At 42.7% G+C, this 22,988-nt stretch overlaps 2 protein-coding genes across 2 annotated transcripts in view; one reads left to right on the top strand and one right to left on the bottom strand.

Moving 5' to 3' along the window:
- Positions 1 to 426: 426 nt before the first annotated feature.
- On the top strand, positions 427 to 13,012 carry LOC104578360 (protein mono-ADP-ribosyltransferase PARP12). Its single transcript, XM_088521584.1, has 12 exons — positions 427 to 731; positions 1,496 to 1,631; positions 2,222 to 2,516; positions 3,214 to 3,312; positions 4,123 to 4,246; positions 5,938 to 6,133; positions 6,737 to 6,857; positions 8,300 to 8,396; positions 9,377 to 9,458; positions 10,759 to 10,889; positions 11,560 to 11,711; positions 12,561 to 13,012. The coding sequence occupies exons 1-12, from the start codon at positions 427 to 429 to the stop codon at positions 12,884 to 12,886; spliced, it is 2,064 nt and encodes a 687-aa protein (XP_088377710.1). The 3' UTR covers positions 12,887 to 13,012.
- A 4,374-nt stretch (positions 13,013 to 17,386) lies between these two features.
- The window catches only part of TBXAS1 (thromboxane A synthase 1), a 209,737-nt gene continuing 204,135 nt past the window's right edge, over positions 17,387 to 22,988 (bottom strand). Inside the window, exons 11-13 of the mRNA XM_088521625.1 lie at positions 21,601 to 21,738; positions 18,656 to 18,818; positions 17,387 to 17,988 (exon numbers count right to left, since the gene is read on the bottom strand). Of these exons, the coding sequence (XP_088377751.1) occupies positions 17,914 to 17,988; positions 18,656 to 18,818; positions 21,601 to 21,738 (376 nt within the window). The 3' untranslated portion in view covers positions 17,387 to 17,913. The remainder of the gene's footprint in view (positions 17,989 to 18,655; positions 18,819 to 21,600; positions 21,739 to 22,988) is intronic.

The raw sequence follows: 22,988 nt of genomic DNA, 5'->3' as shown, positions 1-22,988 counted from the left end.
GACCCTTCTTCATGGGTGATCAGAAAAGCCCCCAGCTCGGAAACCTGAAAAAAGTGGATCTTCCAGGGCGTAAGGATGGCTGAATTCAGCTCCCTTCCCGAGGAGACCCGCCTCTGGTCCCTCCTTTCCTCTGGGGCACTTATATTTAGAAACAAACAAAACAAAACAAAACAAACACCACAGATAGGAGAGCTTGCAGCTGGCACCTCCGCAGCCCAAACGGGTTGAAGCTGGCCAACCCCTCCCCGAGGAGCAGGGCCCCTGAGCGTTCCGGGACGGGGCTGCGGCCGGCACGGGGGCCGGCCGGCCCCGGGCGCCGCCTTCTCCGCCGCTTTCGCTTTCATTTCCCCGCCGCGGAGGTGCCGGGCTCCGTGCCGAGCCGAGCCGGGCCGGGCCGGGCAGTGCCGGGCCAGCAGCTCCGCGGCCATGTCGCTGTCGCGCGAGGCGCTGCGGCTGCTCTGCTCCAGCGGCGGCTGCCTGGAGCAGGGCGAGCTGCAGCGGCGGCTGCCGGGCGGGCAGGAGCTGGCGCTGGCGCTGCGCGACGCGGAGCGCTTCACGCTGGCGCGGCGGCCGGAGCCGCGCGGCGCGGCGGCGAGCGACCGCGCCGTGGTGGTGGCCACGAGCGCCGTGCGCCTGTGCCCGGAGCACGGCGCCGGCTGCGCGGGCGGCTGCGGCCGGCTGCACCTCTGCAAGTACCACCTGAAGGGCGTCTGCCGCAACCAGCGCGCCAGGTGAGCGAGCGAGCGGCCCCCCGGCGCTGCCTGCGCCCCGCAGCGCCCCGGGGCTGCCGCCGGCAGCGCCGCCGCAGGGGCCGCGGCCGTTAAACGGTCGCGCGGGCCGGCCGGTGCCTGGGAGGGGGGGCCCTCGCCCCGCTCCCGCCGTTGGCGCGCGGAGGGGCCGGGCTGTGGGGACGTGTGTCCACGCCTCCCTGCCACCTCTGAAGTCATTTTATATCCTTTTTGTCCTTCTTTATACATTCCTCCCCCCCCCCCCCCTTTCAAGGAAGGGAGATGCTAGAGGTTTGCCTTCCCCAGTCTTGTTTTGCTTGCGACATTTCCTTTCTCCCTCCGCACGCCGCAGCCCGTTTCACTTCCCTCCGGCCCCGCCGCGGCGAGAGCCCCGCGCCCAGGCCCAGCGCCTCCGGGGGCTGTGCTGGGTTTGGGGACCGAGGTTTGGGTACGGGCTCTGCTGCGGGGGATTCCGGCGTTTCCGTGGGGTTTCTCATAACTTGGCCCGGAGCTGCAGGTCAAAAATGGCAATACGGCCAGACTGCGCTAATGCTGTGACGAGTATAAATTAGAAATCGCGTGGTAATTATCTAATCTGCAAGGCAAATCACATATAGTTACTTGATAAGGAAACACTAAAGTTTTTTTTTTCCCCAAAGCAGGCAAATTTGGTGTGCTTTTGAAACTGTTTAGTGTACTGTAGATAGGATAACAACTCTGTGCCAGTCTATCATATTAAATTTGAACTTGGCTATCTTCACTTGTAGGAAGGAATGCAAGTTTGTTCACAACTTCCACTCAGAGCACAATCTCTGCGTGCTAAGACGATATGGGCTTGAGAATTTTAGCAGTGATGAACTTCGCCAGCTGCTTCTTCAGAATGACCCCTCGCTCTTACCAGAGGTGAGCAGCACTGCAGCACTTCCTTATCCCTGTATTTCTGTGAGCATCATGAAGGGGAAGGGGCTTGATGCTAGCTGGAGATACGTCCACAGTGTTGACAAATGCTACGCTGAGGAATGTCCCTGGTCACAGGCCATCAGTTTGCAGACTTTGGTTTGGGTTCATCTCACTTCTGTGAGCAGTTTAATTGAACAAAATGGGTAAAGTGCTACTGTGCTTGCAGACAAAAATAGTGAATTTGAACCCTCTTACACTATCAGTCCTTGTATATGGACCTTGGGTTGTGTTGCACTTGCTGTTCCAGCGTTGTTTTGGAGTAAGAGTTTTGCAGATTGTATTACAGTGAAAGCATAGAGAATCATCATGAATTGATAGGCATTGGGTTTATTGCCACTTAAAGTGAAAATATCTTTGTGTTATGGAGTCAAAATGTTTCTTGTTTCTATGGTTTGCACAGGCATATGTGAAATTGCAATGTAAACTTCCAACTGTAAAACGATAAACTCTCTTAAATTTACCTCAAATAAATATTAAATATTTTGATAACATTATACTTCAGTCTTTTAATTTTTTTTTTCCCTCTGCCCAAGGTTTGCTTGTATTATAACAAAGGTGATGGACCTTATGGATCTTGTACCTATGGAAAGATCTGCACCAAACTCCATATTTGCCAGTACTTCTTGCAGGGACAGTGCAGATTTGGCAGCAGCTGCAAGCGATCCCATGACTTCTTAAATTCAGAGTGTTATGAGAAACTGGAGAGACAGGGAATGAGCTCAGAAACTATTGAGAAACTACCCACCACTTACATGAACATGTATGACATAAAAAATCGTGCCAAGAAGACATACGACACAAAAGATGACAAATCTTTACCATGCAAAGGTAAATCACATCATCTTTTGAAAACATCAGAGGAGGAGTCAATATAGTGACCTTAGCATTTAAGCACATTTGTATTAACTGTGATATTAACACAGATGTCAAAAAAGTGAATTTTCTACCCGAAGTGTATTCTAGGGTAGACCTAGTACCCAAGTCGTTGACAGAGGCTGTATCTAAAAAGTTCAGGTGAAGTGCTTTTTAAGGCATTGTGGGTGTCTCAGGCATAATGCGCTTAGTGTTCATAAAAGCCATAAAGCTTGAGTTAGAACAGCATCACTGGAAGTAAAGAGGTTTGTGGGGTTTTTTTATGGTGAAAACATGTAAAGAGGTGAAGTGTTTAAGAACTGACATGGTATTTATTTGTATTGTTTATAAACTACTTTTTCTCCTGGCATTTTTTTTTTTAATCTAGCCATTGTCTAGCACAAGAAGTCACAGAGAGCAGAATTCTAGTTACTTCTCAGAAATATAGTGCTAGGAATTTTAGAACTTATGTGAAAGTCATATTCAGAAAGATAAAGGCATAGGACTTAGGTGTCTATAAAGTTATCAAAGATTTCATTGTCTTTCCTGAGCTGAGTTTGCTTATATAGTTACAAACTGTTCTTAAGCATCTTTCCTAGCCATAGGTGCCTATCTATCTAGAGGAACTTGTTGAAGCAGTGCATATTAACAAGTTTTATAATTCTCCCTCTAGAGAGAAAACACAGCTCTAGTAAAGAGTCCTCAATTGCGAATGACGATGAATTGGAACAGATCTGCTTATATCATCTATACAAAAGTTGTGTCTTTAAAGGTAGGTTGTGATCATAGCATGTCCATTTTTCCTTTTCTTAGAAAGAAAAAATGACAGACACTTCTCACAGAAAGTGGAAATTTCAGTTTATACTTACCTTGAGTGCTGCCATGCCAACTTTGTTCTTTGGGGCTTCTTTTGTCATCCTTTTCTTCTTCATGTTCTTGACCTGACCTGGAGAACTACAAGTCTTGTATGAACTGCTTGACTTTCCCTGTTGTTGTGTCGCCTGTTGCTCTCTGATGAAAACCAGCTTCTTCACTCCTGTCGGTTCAGCAGCTCTGCATTCTGCCACTTGGAGTGATTCCTGAGTGACACCTGCAATACCGGAGCTACTGCTGGTACTGCTGTTGTTACTTTTGAGTCTTAGGCCCTTAAGCCTCTTGGCTTTTTGAAGTCTTTAAATGATCTGTCTTCTGCCCTAAAAATTGAGCACTGCTTTCTTAAGTGATACCACTTGGAGAGCTAAGTGATTAAGCTTAGAAATTTAACTTGAGTCTGCTCTGTTCCTTTCATGAAAAGCCTTGTATGAGCTTGCAGTCTTGATCGATTGTATTTTTTTTGTCTTTTAAATCAAGCTTAATAAAAAGGTCTCTCTCAATTGAGCTCTTGATAGCAATTTTGATGCACAAAGATGATCTAGTAGGTAAAGAAATCAAACTTTTCCCTAAGCTCAGAAAACCTAAACTACTGTTTGCATTTTATGCTTTCACCAGCTGGATGTTCTTCCCTGAAATGTTTTTTTTTTTTCTTTTTTTTCCCCATAGACTGAAAAAATAATACATCTCTAATTTTCTCCTACTTTTATAGACAAGTGTGTCAGAGTTCATTTTCACTTGCCGTATAGATGGCAAATCGCTGAGGGTGATACCTGGAAAGACTTGAAGAATATGGAAGAAATAGAAGAAGCATACTGTGATCCCAGTAAAACCAGGTATAAACTGTTACAAATCTTAATAATGTTTGAAGTTTGCCTCTGGACAAGCGATATTGGTTCAGGTTCTTAGCTGCCATAAATTGCTATGGCTCTATTTTAGTTTTTACATAAGTAATTTCATTCTATATTCTACTGCCCTCACTTTGCTTAATTACTCTCGCTGTAGATCAGATTCGTGTGAACTATTCATGCCTGGAGTCTGTATTGGGCCCTCTTGGGTTAATTTAAGGGGCTGATCTGTCCACTCCTAGTGTTCCTTGCTCTGAAAAATTGTGTGAATAATCTTCCTGCTGCTACCAAAGGAAATTTGAATGCTCACTAAGGAAAACTATAAATGAATGAGGATTTTGTCACAGATACTTGTAAGAATCTGTTTTTGGTTAAAACTGTCTGTACACAATTTGTCCGTATCATTAGAAGTCACTTTCACCTTTGATGTGGAGGATGTGAAGGTATATCTTGTATAAGAGGGATGTGGAGCTGCTGGAGAGAGTCCAGCGCAGGGCTACAAGGATGATCAGGGGCCTGGAACATCTGCCCTATGAGGAGAGGCTGAGGGAGCTGGGCCTGTTCAGTCTGGAGAAGAGAAGGCTGAGAGGGGACTTCATCAGTGTCTATAAGTACCTCAAGGGAGGCAGTGAGGAGGATGGTGCTGGCCTCTTTTCACTGGTGGCCACTGACAGAACTAGAGGTAAAGGCCACAAACTGAAGCACCAAAAGTTCCACAGGAACTTAAGGAAAAATTTCTTAACAGTGAGGGTGACAGAGCCCTGGAACAGGCTGCCCAGAGAGGTTGTGGAGTCTCCTTCTCTGGAGATCTTCAAAACCCGCTTGGATGCAGTCCTGTGCCACGTGCTCTAGGTGACCCTGCGTATGCAGGGGGGTTGGACTAGATGATCTCTAGAGGCCCCTTCCAACCCTAAGCATTCTATGATTCTATGATTCTAGGGTAGCATGGGATTTCCAAACACCTCCCATTCCTCCCTTCCAATCTGTGTGGTGGAACTGATAGAATATCTTGTGTACCTGAAAAGAGAAATATTCCTGAGTGAAGAGAGCCATGGAGAAGAATGAGGATGCCTTGAAGGGTTTTGGCATTGCAGCACAAAGAGGGTATTGGAGGGCCTGATGCTGAGAAATTTGCTTAGTCCTCTTTTACTGAATTGAATATGAGGCTGGTCGAAGTGTCTGCCAGTGGTGATTGACTGGCTAAAAGGAAGACAGAAATAAAAGCTATGAAGCTTTTTGGAGAGCGGTTTTCAGAATTAGTTCAATTCATCATGTTTCCTTTAGTTGTGTGTGTGGAGCAAGCACTAAAAACTGCAAAACCAAAAGGAGGTGCAGGTTTTGCGCTACACCTTTTAATTACTTTATATTATGTTAGAAGCTTTTTGAAGCCATGCTTAAATTGCAACAGTGCTCCATTCAGGAGACAACTGGTCAGTGAGAAGTGTGAGTAAATTTTAAATTGTCTTTGTTCATCTTGCATAATTCCATAAATTATAAATTGATATTCAATACTGCATGTGGAACCAAAGTGAGACATAAGATAAAGTATGTACAAAGAGAAAAGAGTCAGAACTGGGATTGTTGTGGAAACAGTTTGTATTTTGCTCGAGTGATGTTGATTTGATTTGAAGATTTGCATGGGGCCTTGGAGCTAACTTTTTTTTATATTTTTTTAATAGATTTAGAAATGGTGTTACTGAAAGTGGCTCTGTCTTGCCATACATCTGTTTTCAGAGTATGTGCTCTGGGCTTGGAAAGGTGAGACGTCTTTCCACACCCTCTGCTGTGACCAGACCTCCTCACTTCGTTCTTACAACAGAATGGATCTGGTACTGGAAAGATGAATATGGTCTGTGGCAGGAGTATGGAAAAATGGTAAGTATGGAGAAATGAAAAGTCCCTCAACTCAGTGTGTTATAACTGCAAAACCAGCTTTCACTGCACAGTGCTTGTTTCTGTGCTCCCCTCTTTTGTCCCTCTGTCCTACCCCTTCTCCCACACATAGTGTGTAGATGAACTTTAGAGCCTTAGGCAGATGTTTTCCCTGTGAATTCGACTGGTTCAGATAGGGGAGTGCTCCCTGGTGAGTCATAGTCATTATTGACAGACAGTTCTTCAGTGAGTCATATTAGGTAGGATCACACAAATGCTTTTTTTTTTTTTCTTCACCGCTCTTAACTCAAACTTCCTTTTCAAGGTTTAAATAGTACTCTGTGCCTTTTGTGCTGAGGTCTAGTTGGTGAATACACGTGCCCTCTAATGCAGTGTTCGCAGCATGGACTTTGCAGCATAAGTTTAGGCTTCATAAAACTCTCAGAAAGCTTCCTAGTTCTCATCTGCCTAGTAGGTTGCCTTTGTATCAGAGCCACAGTCACACACAAAGGCAAATGCTGGCTGAAAATACTTAGGACAGTTGTTCTTAAATTTGCTTGTGTGTAACAGGCTGAGAGTATTTCTCCTCTGGTTTTGACCCGACAGAATAAGGCTCATGCATCTGCCACTGTCTCCAGTGAAGATCTGGAGAAAGCTTATATAGCCAAAGGCTCTCCAAAGATGAACTTTAAAGCTGGAAAACAGGAATATGTACTCAATTTTGGAGGTATGTTACACTGCTTTGTTTTTCGTGACCTTTTTCATACTCCTTTTGTCCTTGTCCCCCTTCCTGGGTCCCAGTCAGTCTTTTGTATTTTCAAGCTATATTTCCAGAGGAGAAACGAGATAAAACTGAACTCTCATCTTAGATACTTACAGAGACAGAATTCCTGCCAAAGGTCACAGGGTAGGGGATGTTCATACAGGGAAGGTGGCCTACCTATTCCTCCAAAAATTTCATCTTCTGAAGTCTTGGCAAACCAGCTGCTGCTGGTTTAATCACTAGCTAGCAGCAAAACAAAACCTTAGGCAAAAGACAATCAAGATCATCCGCTGATTCATGTTGCAAGATTTCCACAGCTGGTTGCTTTGTGCAGCTCAGCCTATCTGGAAGGGCTGTGGAAATACCTTGACTGTCTCAAAATATGAAGGTGACTTCCCCAAGAGCTCAGGATATTCAAACCATGTGTTAGGAGTGTCTAGCACTGCTACCCTTTCAGGTATTCTCTTTGGAGACCACAGGAAATGGTGACTGGGAGTCAACCTACCTAGGCTGTCATTTTAGGGTAGCCCATGTCTCATTCTGCATACAAAGTCTGAGCATAAAGAGCATGGGATATGTTGTTTGTAATTCAATTGAAAGCAATTTTGGAATTTTCTCTACAAGCTGGGAAAATTTATTGGATTTAGAAGGAAAAATCTGGTGTAAATTAATAATTTCTTGAGATTTGAGGGTTTTGTTGTTGTTATTGCTTATGTAAAAACACACATTGTAGATTTCTTCCAAAACTTGCTCTCCAGGATTGGTGTTACCAAGAGCTCTGCTCTTGTGTGCTTATCTCTGAGGACAGGTCTCATTTTACTGGCTGCTACTGACTCTCAGTTGTTAATACGATGTGGTGGTAGCTACAGAGGATCCAAGATCTACAACATGATGCCTCTAAAATTGAGGTTGCCAAAATGTTTTTTTTGCTGGTCAATGAAATTGAATAACCTGTGATGGCTCTTAGGTTGTGTTTATATGACTTACAGTCTACAGATAAATCAAGCAGGTAGTATCTATCTTGGTAATGACTGCACACTGAGAAGTAGGGATGCAATCGAAGGACCAAAGTAGGTGTTTATTTTACAATCATCCTTCTTGGTTGAGGGTGGATTAATGAACAATGAAAGAAAAAAATTCCAAAGCTACCACTGTCCATCATTCTTTATAAAGTTAAGTATAAAACTGAATTGGAATTTTTCTCAGTGATCTATACTGAGGACCCTGGGATCCTCATTCTGCTCAGGCTTCCCTGTGTGTAGCGAGAAGGAATTGGTTTTTTTTTTGTCTTTGGCAGTGTTGGCAAAGCATCTTACTGGCAAATTTCCCTGCTGTGTAAAGGCTTTCTAAAACTTCTTGCTGATTGATTTCTCTTTTGCTCTTTCTGCCTCTCCCCACTCCCCCAGACATGATTCAGAAAAACCTGTACTATACAACTGAGAGAGAAGTTCGCAGAAGACCTAAATTTGTCTCCCAGGCAGAGGTAGAAAAGACAAAAAAGAGGTAAACTGCAACTGCTCATCGTTTGGTGATAGATCTAGCACATTGTGAATGTATGGACTCACTGGCTTGCAAAAAAAATGTTACTAAAGTGAAAACACAGCTATTAAGGCAATCATAAAAGAAATTGGAAGGGGGAAGAGATGTACCTTTCCTGCAACAATGTTTAGTCAGGGCAGCACTGCAAAATGGCAAACAGTCCTGAAGCAGAGTAAGAGCATGGAGAGGGAAGGAAGTTTGGCCTTAGCCACAGAAAGTTTGGAAGCATGGAAATAATGTAATGTGTGGCATTGCTATAGGGAGTTGCTATATCATACAAGAACGGCTGATAGAGATGGAAACAGTAGAGTTTATGCACACTATCCTTTTTGACATCTGAGAGTAGCAATTTCCAAAACTAAGTACAAATTTAGAAACAATTCTTTTGAGAATATCTGGACAATGGGAGATAAGTTGTTGGTACAGGTAGAGCAAAAGGTCAGTGTTCGGAAGGGAAAAAGTTTTATAAAATTGCACATAAAAGACATTTTTAATGTATTCTCTTGCAGCACAATGTTTGAACAACACACTGAAAATGGCAAATAAAAGCAATGACTGCAGTTGGTGTGGAAGTAGGGAGGAAATCTGTATGTGACATACTCCTAATACTCCTATAGTGATGATGCACAAGTACCTGTGTAGCAGGACTTTTACATAAACATTTGATTTTCTGCAACAAGAGAACTAGTTTTATGATTAATTCAGTGTATAACTATTTTTTTTCTTTGCTTGTCTGACATCTCACTTGCCACCATGTCTTGTCATAATGATTTAGAAATATTTTTCTGTACTGAACAGAAAGATAATTCTAAAATATTTTTGAATAAGCCCAGCAGTCTGTAGTCTCCCAAAACTCGTCAAAAAAATTGCATTATATATACTGTAAAATTTAAGGAGTTTGTTTTGGTTTGTTTTAATGACCTATGTGTAATGTCTTGTCATAGGGGCTTTAAACATTCAGAAGAAGAAAGGACCAAAGTTCCAGCTCACTGGGACAAATCTGCTCTGCCTGAACTGGGATTCAAGGTTTGGTGGTATTTTTTTTTTTCCTCTCCATCTGTTGCATCATGTGCAATTCCAAGTTCAGTAGTTTTTGTGTCTTTGTACATGACTGTTTCATATGTAATATAATGCAGAGGTACTAATCTGATAAATTTGAGCCTGATACTGCACTTGGAAGGTCTGGAGGAGATACTGGAACCAAATTTAAGCTAACAAATGATGTAATTCCCACCAGGGCAGTATTGGCTTCCCCTGCCAGGTGTTTATGTCAGCCCTTGGCAGATGTGCCTGTAACTTTTGCTGTATGAGCAGGACTACTGCTGATGCCCAACATACTAGCTTTAAAGTGCAACCTCTTCTAAAGCATCAGAGAGAAGTACTACCTTTTAAATTGCAGGGTAGAAGTCCCTGAGCCGTGTGTAAGCAAACTTTTGTATGTCGTGGCTGAAAGGAGTAGAGCTCAGGCTGGGATCAGGATGTCAGCATTAAATCCAAAGCAGTGAGCCTGTTCACCTCAGTCATACACCCAGCTATTTCTGCACGGTTTGCCTTTGCTGGCCTGCCTCAACCAGCGTTGCTATCAGCTACAACTAATTCTACCTACAGAAAAGGTGTTCATGTATAATCTGGAAAACAACCAATCTGAAAACTTAGTGTAAGGCCTGAAAAAATTGTCACTAAAATTAGAAAAGGAAAATGTTGCTATTCTTCATGTTTCTAGGGGAAGTATGCAAGGTAGCAAGCTCTGCTTGCTTTCAGGACTGTCGTCTAAGGATCTGATCTTCTGCAGTGTGCCCCTGCCTTTCCCTGTTGGCTTGATCAAATAAATCTTTCTGCCTTACTTCAAAAGAACATCAGTGCAGTTTAAACATGTTTGTTGGCTCTAGGGGGCACAAAATATAAGGATTTAAAGACTATGGATAAAGAGGTACTCTCTGAATTTCTGCAATGAAAATTCTTATTGTTTTAAAGTTATTTCTGGGCTGATTCCTTCTGTGTATTTAAATGCTGTTCCAAAGATGCATGTGCAAATGTATTTTTTCAAGCAGTAAAAAGGGTTGGCTGTGGAAAAGCATTCAGCTCCTTTAACATTCTGTGCAAGGCCAACCTGCGTGTCTGAGCTATCAGAAGTTCATGTTCCCTACCTAAGGGTTCATATTCAAGAGAGCAGGGACCTATAATCTGCTTCTTTCCAAGAGTATTTTTGCTCCTTGTATCTCTGCTTCACAGAAAAAACATTGATGGTCTGAATAGTATGCTTGATAGGGTAGTTTTGTTATGACTGGGTAAAAGATGAGTGTTTTTTTAATCCTCTTCCTTACAGCTGATTGCGCTTGATAGCTCTTCTGATGAATACAAGAAAGTCCAGGTAGAGTTTCAGCGCACAATGGCCAAAACAATCATTAAAGGGATTTGTAGAATTCAGAACCCATCTCTCTGGGAATTGTATCAGTGGTATGTATAAAGTCCTGCTCTGGTATGTGATCAGGAACTTCATTTCTGAAATTTTCTGTATGCTAAACATAGCGACACACATTCCTGAAGTGCCTCTGTATTTCAGAATCTGCTTCCTCTCCTCCCTCTGAAGTACCTAGCCCAGTTCAGCATGTGAGGCGGCTAAAACAGACTCAGTGCTAAGACAGATACCTTAGAATATCAGACAGACAGACAGACTCAGATTCTGTGGGAGGAATCCCTGCTCCTTAGCAAGTGCCTCTGACCTGTGCCAGGCCTGTGTCCAGGATCCCGGCCTTCTGCAGAAGCCATGAAGCTGGGAATCAGTCACACCAGATGGTAGCAGCTGGTCAAAATGAAACAGCTGTCAGAGCTAACTGAAGGAAAACATCAGTGTGAGTTCCTCTGTTTAGGGACAAATTGAAAGTAAGCTCTTCTCCTCCCTCCCCCCAGGCAGTGAAAGGAACATTTTTACTATTAAATAACGGAAAACATTTGTATATAATGTAAGCATGTATGTGCCTACCTGTATGCACAAGGCTTAGGCCTCAAGTCAAGGATTTTTCAAATGCACCCTTTGGGTAAAATTGCCTCTGAGTGCTGATAGTATCCCTGAAACTTGTCTGGTGTAGCCACTGTGGAACCGTGGTGATCATCCCTTTCGTTTCAGGCAAAAGGAGCAAATGCAGAAGAGCAATGGTGGGAGAGCGGTAGACGAGAGATCTTTATTTCATGGGACCAGTCGAAAGCACATTGATGCCATCTGCCACCAAAACTTTGACTGGAGGATCTGTGGCCTTCATGGGACAGTCTATGGCAAAGGTTACTTTTGAAGCTTTTAAACTTACCAAAATTCCTCCCTGTGATATAAAGCTGGAAAGAAGGCACTGAGCCTGGGACTTGTACAATGATATGGACAATGTATCTGCCTTTGGCAGTTAATTTGGAGTAAGGCATGGTTATGGCCTTGGCCTCTGTGTTCCACTCCTATCCAAAAAACCCATAAGCTTATGAGAGGTCAGTTCTAAGGAGCATTTCCCCTAGAGTGCAGGGATTATTCTCTTCTAATTTTTCCCAGCTCCAACAGGGGGAAATAATGGCATTATTGTGTGTGTGTGTGTGTATTTTGTTGTTGTTTTTTTTTTTTTTTTTTTTTTTTTTTTACTATGAGCACAAATGCTATCCTGTTTAAAGATATATTTTTTTTGATAGTAAATTATATTCCATCCCACTTTCCTGTGTACAGGAAAGGATCAATATACCAAACAGAACAGACGTGAGACTGACTGACTGAGTGACTCTTCACCCATCCAAATGAATACCTAGTAAATCTCACAAGTGTCTTGATGGACATTGATAGCTTCTCTCATGAGAGTCAGTTGGGTGATACTGAGGAGGATGGGAATCTGGGGTCTGGAGGTAATCTCTCAAGGAACATGGTAGAACTAGAAACATCACCTCTATGTCTTTTTACCTGGGTCCTGTGAAAAATGAAAGTGTAGGTAATACCTAATGGTAATTTTCATCAGGAAGGATGTGCAGCACAATGGAAGGCTTGGTAAAGACTGTTCCTGAATTGCTTCATGGCTTTCAATAATGAATTTGATTTTATGCTATATCTCTTCCTTCTTTGCAATTTGGTTTCTTGCCAACCCTGTCTTTCCTTTACAGGAAGCTATTTTGCAAGAGATGCATCTTACTCTCACAACTACTGCAAGGAAGACTCACACACCAAGACCATGTTTCTGGCACGGGTACTGGTAGGGGAGTTCACTCTTGGTAACAGTTCTTATGTTCGCCCTCCAATGAAGGACAACCAGAACAGCTTCTACGACAGCTGTGTGAATAACATTTTAAACCCTTCCATTTTTGTCATCTTTGAGAAGCATCAGGTTTACCCAGAGTATCTCATAGAATACACTGACCAGGCTTTGGAAAAAATGCTATCATCAGCACACATGCAAACATTAAAATTATTAGGTATAAAACTGTGTTAATGCTGGCTTAACTGAAAGGAGTGAATTTTAGAAGGGTGCTTGGGTAGAAGAGTGAGTGTTCAGGCATTTATTTTCTAGCCTTTCTGTGCAATAGTAAATGAGGTAGAAAGACAAAACGATTTTTTTTTTTTTAGATTTCTTAAAATGTGTCTGTTATTCTTTAGGAGGAATAAAGTCTATGTTTCCCTCCAGTTTTAGAGTTTTGAAGCTTTTATACATTTACTAGTGGGTTTGTTGTAACATGGATTTACTATAACTGCTAAGATTGCCTTTTAAACAATATTTAGTTACAATTGTTTCAGAATAGTTCTTAACATGTAATGACTGTTTAGAGGCTGTTGCCTTCTACATATTTATATTTTAACTCAAAGTTTGATAAAACATTTTTAATAATCAGTGTCTATAGTAATAGTAGACAATATAGGTTAATTACAAATGAGACTGTAGAGTCTCTTTCATTGTACTCAATTAGTTGCGTAGATTCTTCATGATGCTGTGATCTATCCTTGTTTTTCACCAACAGAGCCGCAAAAAATTAATCCTAGATTATTGAAAAAGACTGGAGACTTACTTTTACTTGTTTGTTTTCTCATTTAAAATGGGTTCTGAAGCCATGAAGCAGAACAAGGATTGCTTGGTGGTGTTGTATTCAAACAGTTGATTTACTCTACCAGGTAAATGCTGTACTTCAGGTCTGTGAAAACATGAGGTTTTTATGACTTTCACTGTGCCTACAAATGAGTGCACTTTTGGGGGAGTGGTGAGGAGAAGAAGATGCAAGTGAAAATAGTGCTTGCACTTCTTGATTAGCAATGCCCTCTTTCCCAGCAGTATCGTTATTTTTCTCATGTACCAACCATGTCTTTTAAAAAATCTCATTTCATGTACTGCCAAAACCCCTTTGATTGCATGAGACATACGGGTTACCTGTGTAATCAAGGTTGTCTTTGGACTTCTTGCAGGGAAAAAGTGCTTAACTGGGAATGCATCCTTGTATTATCGCTTTAATGCTCCTAAATGAATGCTTGTAAGCTATAACTTACCTTATATTTTACCACTTTTGTGGTAAGAATACCTTGTGTAGTCCAAAAGAAGCTCATTTCCATCTGTACTCTAGAAGCACTTCTTTTTAATCACATGAATGGTGATTGACAGATCCACACTGTGAACCACAAGCTTAGCCATAAGTAGCTGAAATGAGACTGTGCAGAACTCCTTTTCCATGAACTGTAAAAGTAGCACTGTAATATCTAAATTAAATACTCACGTTTGTACCCAGTAAAATACAGCACATGGAAAAGCAAGTTGACTATATTCTTTCTTTTGAAACATTTGTAGTAGGATACACTATCATCTATTTTATTTTTAATACATTGAACAGGACAGGACAACATTATTTTATAAAAGGTTGAACTACTCCTCCAGAATAAGAGATTCTGTTTTGGCTGAACTCTACATGTTCATCTGCACTTCATGGGAAATGAGAATTCTGATACCATATCTCTGTTTATTTGAACCAACACTTAAGCTAAAAAGTGAACTAAAGTCCATTTAACACTAAGACTCTGCTAGGGAAGAACTTAGCTCGTTTATGTGATCCACCTACATAGGGTGCTTAGTGCTCCCTGGCTTTGAGAGGACTTGTAGCTGCGTCTGCTTTGTTCAGACCCTTTCCTTTATCAAACAGCCTTCATATCATCTGTCAGAGAATGACTAGGACCCCTTTGTAACACAGACGTGCCTAATCTTAAAACAAACCCACAGCTCAGCAATGCAAGACAACACACTTTCTGTTTCTGGGGAGAAAAATTATTTTAAACCAGCTTCCTTGTTCTTCCCTGCCTTTGAGCTGATGGAGAGCTGGATGTTACAGAGATGCTACTGACTGGGATTTCTTCCTTGTGAACAAAATCCAGGAGGGATGACAGGAAAAGGGCCAGATGCATCCTAGCCGCTTACCCATTTTACAAGTGGACAGGCTTCTCGCAGCTCCCTGCACTTAAGTGTTCCAGGCCTGGCTACAGACCCAACTCCACTCGCAAAGAAGTAGCAGAAATTCTCCTGCCTCTATCAGCACAACGACAGCACGTCCCGGTGCAGGGAGCAAACATCTTGGAGCCTGATCAGCCTTTACAAACTGAGGAAAAAGAGCAGGGCCAGCGTGAAAGAAGCAGTGACATATGCGGCTGTAGATCCTTTTAATGTATTTACTACTGTAAATGCACAGAAGAGTCTGCTATTGGTCAAAGCTGTGTCCAAGGGTGAAATATCATTTAACAAAGGGAAATGAGAAGTTGGTCATTTCACAAAATATCATATGCAGAGGAAATTTTGCAGTTTAATGCCAAATTTGCCACCAAGCTTAATGATTCAACTCAATTTTCCCAGGAATGCTATTTATAAAGTACAAAACTGTAAAGGTTTTTTATCTCAGCAGCCTCATTAAAAATACCATTTTATACTGACAACTTTCAGTAATCATTGCAAATTCGCAGAAGATGTTTTTAATAGAAACTTTCCTTTATCAAACAGCCTTCATATCATCTGTCGGAGAATGACTAGGACCCCTTTGTAACGCAGACGTGCTTAATCTTAAAACAAACCCACAGCTCAGCAATGCAAGACAACACACTTTCTGTTTCTGGGGAGAAAAATTATTTTAAACCAGCTTCCTTGTTCTTCCCTGGAATCAGCTGCTATTCTTTAAAATAGGCACGCTGTACTGAAAATGCTACTGGTACTTAAAGATAAAATGTTACATTTTTGCATTGTAACTATAAACAGAGCTCACTTTGTAGCTTTAACAAATTCTAAAGCCAACTCTGCTCAGGATCAGGCTGGGACTGTGTTATATACACGCACTAACACAGTATTACTAGTTTTTGTTTTGGAGTGCTACTGCCGATACTTGAAGTATTTGTTCACAGAGAACTAATAAGTCAAATCAGGAAATACTAGAGCAAAAAATTTGGAGGGGACAAACAACCCGTTGATGGCTGCCTCTGTACTGTGAAACGAAAGACAAGAATAAGTAAGTACTGCTGCTTTCTGCTTATATCAGGAATGTGAGATGGTTTTAGGCAAGGACCACCCAGCTTTACTGCAGTTGCATATACAATCAGTAAATCAGCTGCTACTGTGGTATTTTTGAGAAGGAAAAAATGATGGAGAAGGTGTGTGTAGAAAGCAGGATATATACAGCATGTTGCTTTTCAAATAACTTTTGCTCCATCAGTAATTCATGTAATAGGTGTGTTTGTAACGAGGCACTTGTGTTTAGCATTTCAGAGATGCTCAGTGGAAGCAGGACTAGTTCCATGACCGATGGGTTAGTGCTTCACCACTACTACCTGTACCGTTATGGTTTAGGAAAAAAAATAAAAAGATCTCATGACAGGAAGAAATGACTTTCCAGAAGCAAGGAAGTATTTTGGCCAGCGGCAAGGCAGCATGTGGGAAGAAGGCAGTTAAAGGTGCTTCCTTGAAAGAAACGAAAGAAACTACAGGTAGGCATCAGACCAGATCTTGCAATGACGCTGATCCCTGATCAAAGCATTTCTTTCTACGGGTGCAGTTCTTCACACATACCATCCAGACAGGTGCTGTGCCTAAGGAAACATGCAGAGTGTGTCACCAGGCAGAAGCTCAGCACTCACAAAGAGCAGAAAAGTGCTTCTATATACCTACATTTCCCTGAAAATTTTTGCTTTTAATAAAAACTGAAGAACAAAAGGGCCCTGAGGCTGAGACCATCTACTGTCAAGGTTCTGTTTTACAGTCAAACACTTTGCAGTGCCCGCTGAAGGAGAAGGCTTCTCAGGTAATCATCACCAGTGTGCGACATTCCACTGCTGAGCAGTGACCAAAGGCCCTGGTAGAGGTAGGGAAGAACACGGAGGGACCGCAAAGAGCAAAGTTCTGCTGCTTTGGCTGTGAAGGTGCATGCGCATGACCGTTCGGCCTGAACTTCGCGGCTGCTGGTGGCAGTTAAGCAAGCTCCTTCCCCGCTGTGGTGAGCGAGGCCGGCGTTTGTGCTGTGACCGGCTCTGGGGCCGCTGAGAGAATCAAGTGCTGCAGCCAACGCTCCCGACCCCCACACCCTCACCAGTGGCATTAAGGCCTGCAGCCCTCTTGACTTCCTCCAGCCTAGCAGACATGGTGCCAGCTGCAGTGAGGGACAGGAAAGGCCTCAAAGCAGTCATGCAGATGTTGTAGCAACATCTTCTAATCACCCTTAATTTTCCCCCTGTTCTCCTGCTCTCTTTCAATTCCTATTTTCTCCTTTCCAGCAGCAGTTCAGTAAGCAGCAAAATGGCTGCCACCTCCTTTCTTTGGTCTGTGTTACTGGAACCTGACTGCTAAACAGGTGAACTCACCCTTCCTCCTCAGTCAATCTAACAGGCCAAGTGCAGATTGTTAATCTAAAAGTGAATTTCAAGGCACTTCAAAAGCATGAGCAAGTGCAGCTTTTGCAGTTCACAGACAGAGGAAGAGGTCAAGCATGGTGCAAGAGACTTGGCTTTATTTTTTAACAGAGTTCAAGAGTGAAAAAAGTATCCTGGGTTCCAGGTCTTCTGCTGTAACTGTTCTACTTCTTGGGCTTTTATCTAGCGAGGGATCATAGGTACATCACCAGGACATGCCACATAATGAACTGTAATTAAAACCTATTATAAATCTAGTGTACACTTAACCACCTGCTCCATTTGTTGAACTGGAGCCTGCAGAAAGTGTTCTCAAGGATGAGTGAAAAGAATTGCAATCTAGAAAAGCATATGAAAAGTGGGATGCTCCTTTGCAGATATTCAGAGCAATTCAAAAACCACCAAAAGACTTGGGAGCCCACATCCCATTTACAAAAGTCACTTGAGGTCTCAGTCCCACAGGAGGCCAGGGGGACAACACCTACTGACTGTCAATGGGACTTAGGCTCCTACCCATCTTTGGGGTGTTGGAAAATATTACACCCATTGAGTCACTGATAGAGGAAGTCTTCTCCTGGGGAGTTTCAGAAAGTGCATCTTCTTTTAGCGAGGTTCCAGCTGAATGTAGACTCCATTTTTTGGTCCAAGCGTAGCTTTTGATTTCAGCTGCAACGGAATCTGAAAGCAAGGAAAAATTAGGCACAGTTGTAGGTACTAGTTTATGTGTGTTTAATACCTCCACGTACAGACAGACATTTTTGCTGGGGGACCAATTCATACAAGGGTTACTGTGGAAGCTGTAAAGTGCTTGTTTTACAGTCAGCTATGGTAGTAAAATATTAGATAGAGTTTACAGCCAGAGGCTGAGGCAGTGGTTGCCCAAGTATATTATAGATCTGAACAGAAAGAAATTAACTCCATAAACTCTAAAGCTGCTGAGTAAATGGCAAGGGGAATATATATATCTATAGATAGATATAGATGATATAGATAAATAGATACAGATAGATAGTAAAAGGCCTATCCTCAAATGCTGAGATCCCAAGAAAGATGCACACCCCCTCTCAGCCTGCACGAATCAGTGTATTTTGATTTTAGCATTCCCATGCTGCTGTCCACCAGGAAGGGATCTATAAGTTTGTTTTATAGGAAAAATCATAAAGGATAAATCACATTTCGATTAAAACATGTAGTCCAGGCTTTCTGTCCCTCCCTATTAAGTGGCTGTAGTATTTTTCCCTCAAGAAGCGAAGTCACAAAGGCAAGTTGGTTGTCTTCTCTAGGACAAACATGTCAACGCAGAGAAGTTGACATGAGAAGCCTTTAAGCCTCTGCATGTACAAACCTCAGTGTCTGGGCAGGTCTTAAATCGAAACTTCTGCAGAATCCTCAGCAGAGTCATTTTTGTCTCCAGCAAACCCATCCGCATGCCAATGCAGCCCCGGGGTCCTGCCCCGAAAGGTAGGTATGCAAAGGGATGCCGTTCCTTCTTGGCCTCCTCTGTAAACCTAGATGGCAAAGAGATGGAAAACAGTTTAAGATACACTTTTTCATGCTGATTCAGTGCTTTTTATTTGCTTCTCGGTAGGAGGTGATTTCATTTGGTTTTAAGAGACTGACCATGGGGACTATTGGCAGATTATATAATGATGGACGATGACCATACATGAACTGATAACTGCCTATGGGCATCATTCTTTATCAGATGGTGATTCTTGCAGCAGACAGACACATGTTGTTATTACTTGTAATCTATCTCTAACAAATTGCCTTTATTCATGTCCATGTTCAGAAAAATGGCAACTTGATGAAACAGACAGGGCATGCTATGCATGTACTGGGGTGAGATCATGGCTAGGATGAAACCAACAGATGAGAATGCTGCAAACACACTAGAACTAGCAGCAGTGCTTCCCCACTCTGCATTGCTGGAGCAGATCCCCAGGAGCTGGTTTTAGCCTTCCTAATTTCTCTCTGAAACTTGCTAAGGGAGATAAAATAATCTCATGGGATTGGACTGGCTATGAAAGAAAGTTGTTACAATTCAGCACAGCCCTTCCTTCTACTCTTGACCCAAAGAAATCAGCTTCCAAGTTGGGAAAAACTAACACTGCAGATCTGTTCTTAGAGCCAAAGGACTTCAGTCCACCTGGCGAGACAGATTACAGTGGCAGTCTGGATGCAGATGTGCATCAACTGCCTGGGTCTGTAATACTTAATCAACCCATTAGAAATAAGGCATTTGGTTTTGACAAGGCAGGAAATGAAATTCCTATTTGAAGAGCAATGCAAAGGAAAAAAGTAAAACATGTTTTCCAGTGTTTGCAAGAATGGATGCATTCTGTGTACAGTATGTTTGAGCCGGTACAAGTTATTAGGATCAGTGAGAAATCAGGAAGATAAGAGTCTACCTGCAGCTAAAACTACATCACTAATGTGATGGTCACTTAAATGTGTGGTCACTTAAAACAAATCCTTGCAAAAGTGGCATTGCCCTAAAAATCTGCATAGCCCTCCCATGTCTTAAGGTATTTGGAGCTGCTCTTGGAGCACAGAACCATTTTTCATGTTCTCTAATCAGCTAATGACTCTGGCAGCCAGGCAGGGTGGCATCCCTGGAAACCTCTCCTTCACTAGACTTCTAAGTGTAGGGAACTGGTACAGGATTTAAACTGGTGACAAAGAGTACAGACTATTTTGAGGATTGCAAAGAAAATAACATGGTGTGTTTGTGCTCACCCCATCCCCACACTTAGATACCCTGAAAAAGATTGGGAAAATACTGTACAAAGCACTGTACAAGCCTGTAATTCAAGATGCAGAGCCATAAAACATGTATTGAACACTGTTACATATCCTATGTAAATGGATTAACATGATTCCTTCTTTCTTCAACCCCATACATCATTTTGGCAAATTTAAAGCCTGCCTTACATTGTTACTGAGGAAATATCAGTAAAAGAAGGATATAGCTGAGTTAGTTTATTTTGTTTAAGTTCTTATTTTACAATTCTTACTAAGATTGGCAAGTGATACAAGATGGTGAGAGCAGTAATAATTATGCTTCATTTCTCAGGAAAATATCAAAAGGAAAATCATCCCAGGTTTTCTAGACACATCAGTGTATGAGTCAACTATTTTGTAGCCCCCATTTTTCACTCCATACTCCACATTCTCATCCCCATTAAGGTGGTGAACAAACAAAACAACTTTTCTAGACAAACTCTGCTGATAAAAAAGACTTCTAGTTATTGCTAAGGCTCCTCCCCAGCGAAAGCTGGAAGCTCTTCCCTCCCGGCCTCGCTCCTCTCTGTGGTGAAAGTTGCTCAATACAGCATATGTTGAGATTTATCCCAGAAGGAATCCACCAGGCAAACCTGATGGATACAGCAGATGTTTGCTGTCCCGCTAGCACAGGCCGTTTCAGGCTGCCCGCATCGCGCCTGGTCGTTCGTAGAGCGCACGCTTCTTTCTTGCTAGACTTTCCAGCACGGTGGTAGCTTGACATAGAGCTGCCCACAGAACAAAACTGAGCTTCCCCAGAGCATCTCCCCCGCTAAAGTCCTGTGGGCTCTCCCCTTCAGCTAACCTCAGCAGCTACGAGATAGCACAGGGCACACACAGTTACACAAACACAGCCTGACAGTGGCCCCACAGCTGAAGATAAGAAATACGCCATTTAGAAGATGATAAGAAATACTCCATGTAAAATATGCCTTGCCAGGCAGAGCCAAGAAGCCAGGACTGTTGCACTCGCAGAGAGCAGGAGATGGCCCAGGCTGCTTCGCCAGTCATGGTGTAGCCCAGCTGCTCCCTGGCCATGTGTGTTTGGCTGCTCTGAAACTCAGGGGCTGGAAGAAAATTATGGGGAGTTCCATGCAAGAGAGAACTCCATTTCACTTCAGGACTTCTGGAAGTGACACTATTTGTAGCACTGGATTTGGAAGGAGGCTGAAAGTCTGAGCCACGTTTCAACCATTAACCAGACTTTGCACCTTCTGTAGGGCATGCTGTTGTTACCAGTTGTGTAATTTGGTGGAAAGAATGCATTTTATCATCTAAACTGAGCTGTGCTCCTTCTGGGGGGAGTGCTACTTCAGGTGGAGAGTTGGTAGCTGTGAAGGGACAGCAGTGTTTGGCGTCTCTGATGGCCAGGCAGGACTCCTGGGCCCATACTGGGTTCCTCCTGAGCAGCCAAGCAGAGAAATAGCATTTAAGGAAGGCCATTGATCTAATCAGGTCTAAATAGGGACTTCAGCCTAAGAAGGAGAAAGCACTAAGCCCACATACCTCTCAGGAATGAACTTCTCAGGTTCTGGCCAGAAGTCAGGGTTATAGTGCAGATGTCCCACTGCAACTTCAATGACAGCCCGAGCTGGGATTCGCTGCCCCAGAACTACACAGTCTTTAGCCGCTTCCCGAGTGAACCTGCAACAGTCAGAGTCACATATCTCAGACGATTAATAAAAGTAAAAAGACAGTGGGAGGGAAGCAACCATAACACTCAATCTCTTCAGCTGGACTGACCCTGCAGTTTAGGGAGTAACACTTTCCCAGTAGATAAATACAGCAACCCTTGCTGATGCTAGTGTCTTCGCAGGTTACCGTCATCTTTCCCTAGAGGCTCCCTCCATCCAGTGGTGGAGAACTTCCCTTAGGAACCTCACTGTGACCACCCTGCTGGGACAAGAGAATGGATGTGTAAACCTGTGAAAACGCTCTGGGTGTATATGTATGTTTGTGTGTGTGTGTGTTTGTGGTGGTCCCCAAAACCACATGGGATGTTGACCGGCTGTCACAGCCCAGGAGCTCTTCCCAGGGGCAAGACACGGGGCAGGAGCTCCCATCCCTTTTCCCATGCTGTGGAATGAATGTTTCAGTGTCAGGGCTGTGGCCCTGGTATCACTGCAGCAACACGTTCTTTCTCTGCGGCCACCCGCCTTCTCTCTTCCTCACAGCACATTAAAAAGTGCATTGGCCAGCCACCTTGCTCATTTTAACCTGAATTGGTGACTGTGGAAACATCCGTGTTGTGAAAGAAAGTCCTCTGGTCAGTAAATTAGCTGAAAATAAAGCTTTCCTGTTTATAACAAGCTTGGTTGCTACTGATTTTTTTTTTCCCAGAATGCAGCATTATGCTTGCCATAAGCAATTAGGATCTTTTGGATGCACTGGGCTGTTCTGTCTATTCCCTATCTATCAGAGTAAAAGCCAGATCAATAAACACCACAGATAACACCAGTGGAAACTTCAGAACAACTTTGCTCTGTTCTGTTTCCCATCTGACAAACATTGATTGTGTCTCTGCATTTCAGCTGAAATTCAAATATCCCTGATGGTTTAACTGGCAAAACAATTTCCATTTGCATACCAGATATAACATAGTAAAACATTAGGTCATCTATTAGCAGGTGTCTTTAACATTTCCTCTCTGTGCAGTCCTACCAAAGTCCATGCTCGATTCCAATCTTTGTGAACATATAAAAGAGGGTATGATTTTAAGCTGTTTTATTTCAAGCTGTTTGCAGTTGGAGGACAAATTTTTCAAAGGCTCTCACAGCAAAATCAACTTTCGTTTCTTTTAAATTATGTGAAATTTTCCCATTAGCGTCAGGAAAAGCAGTGGAGCAGGCTCACTGCTCTTTAAAATTCAATTCTTAAAATTTAAATTTATGCTT

The sequence above is a fragment of the Tinamus guttatus genome, unplaced genomic scaffold (assembly GCF_059628265.1).
Source record: "Tinamus guttatus ecotype Peru unplaced genomic scaffold, ASM5962826v1 Tinamus_guttatus_pri_ptg000125l, whole genome shotgun sequence".
NCBI lineage: Eukaryota > Metazoa > Chordata > Aves > Tinamiformes > Tinamidae > Tinamus > Tinamus guttatus.
The sequence above is the reverse complement of the archived record's forward strand: the minus strand, read 5'-3'. Positions and strand labels throughout refer to the sequence as shown.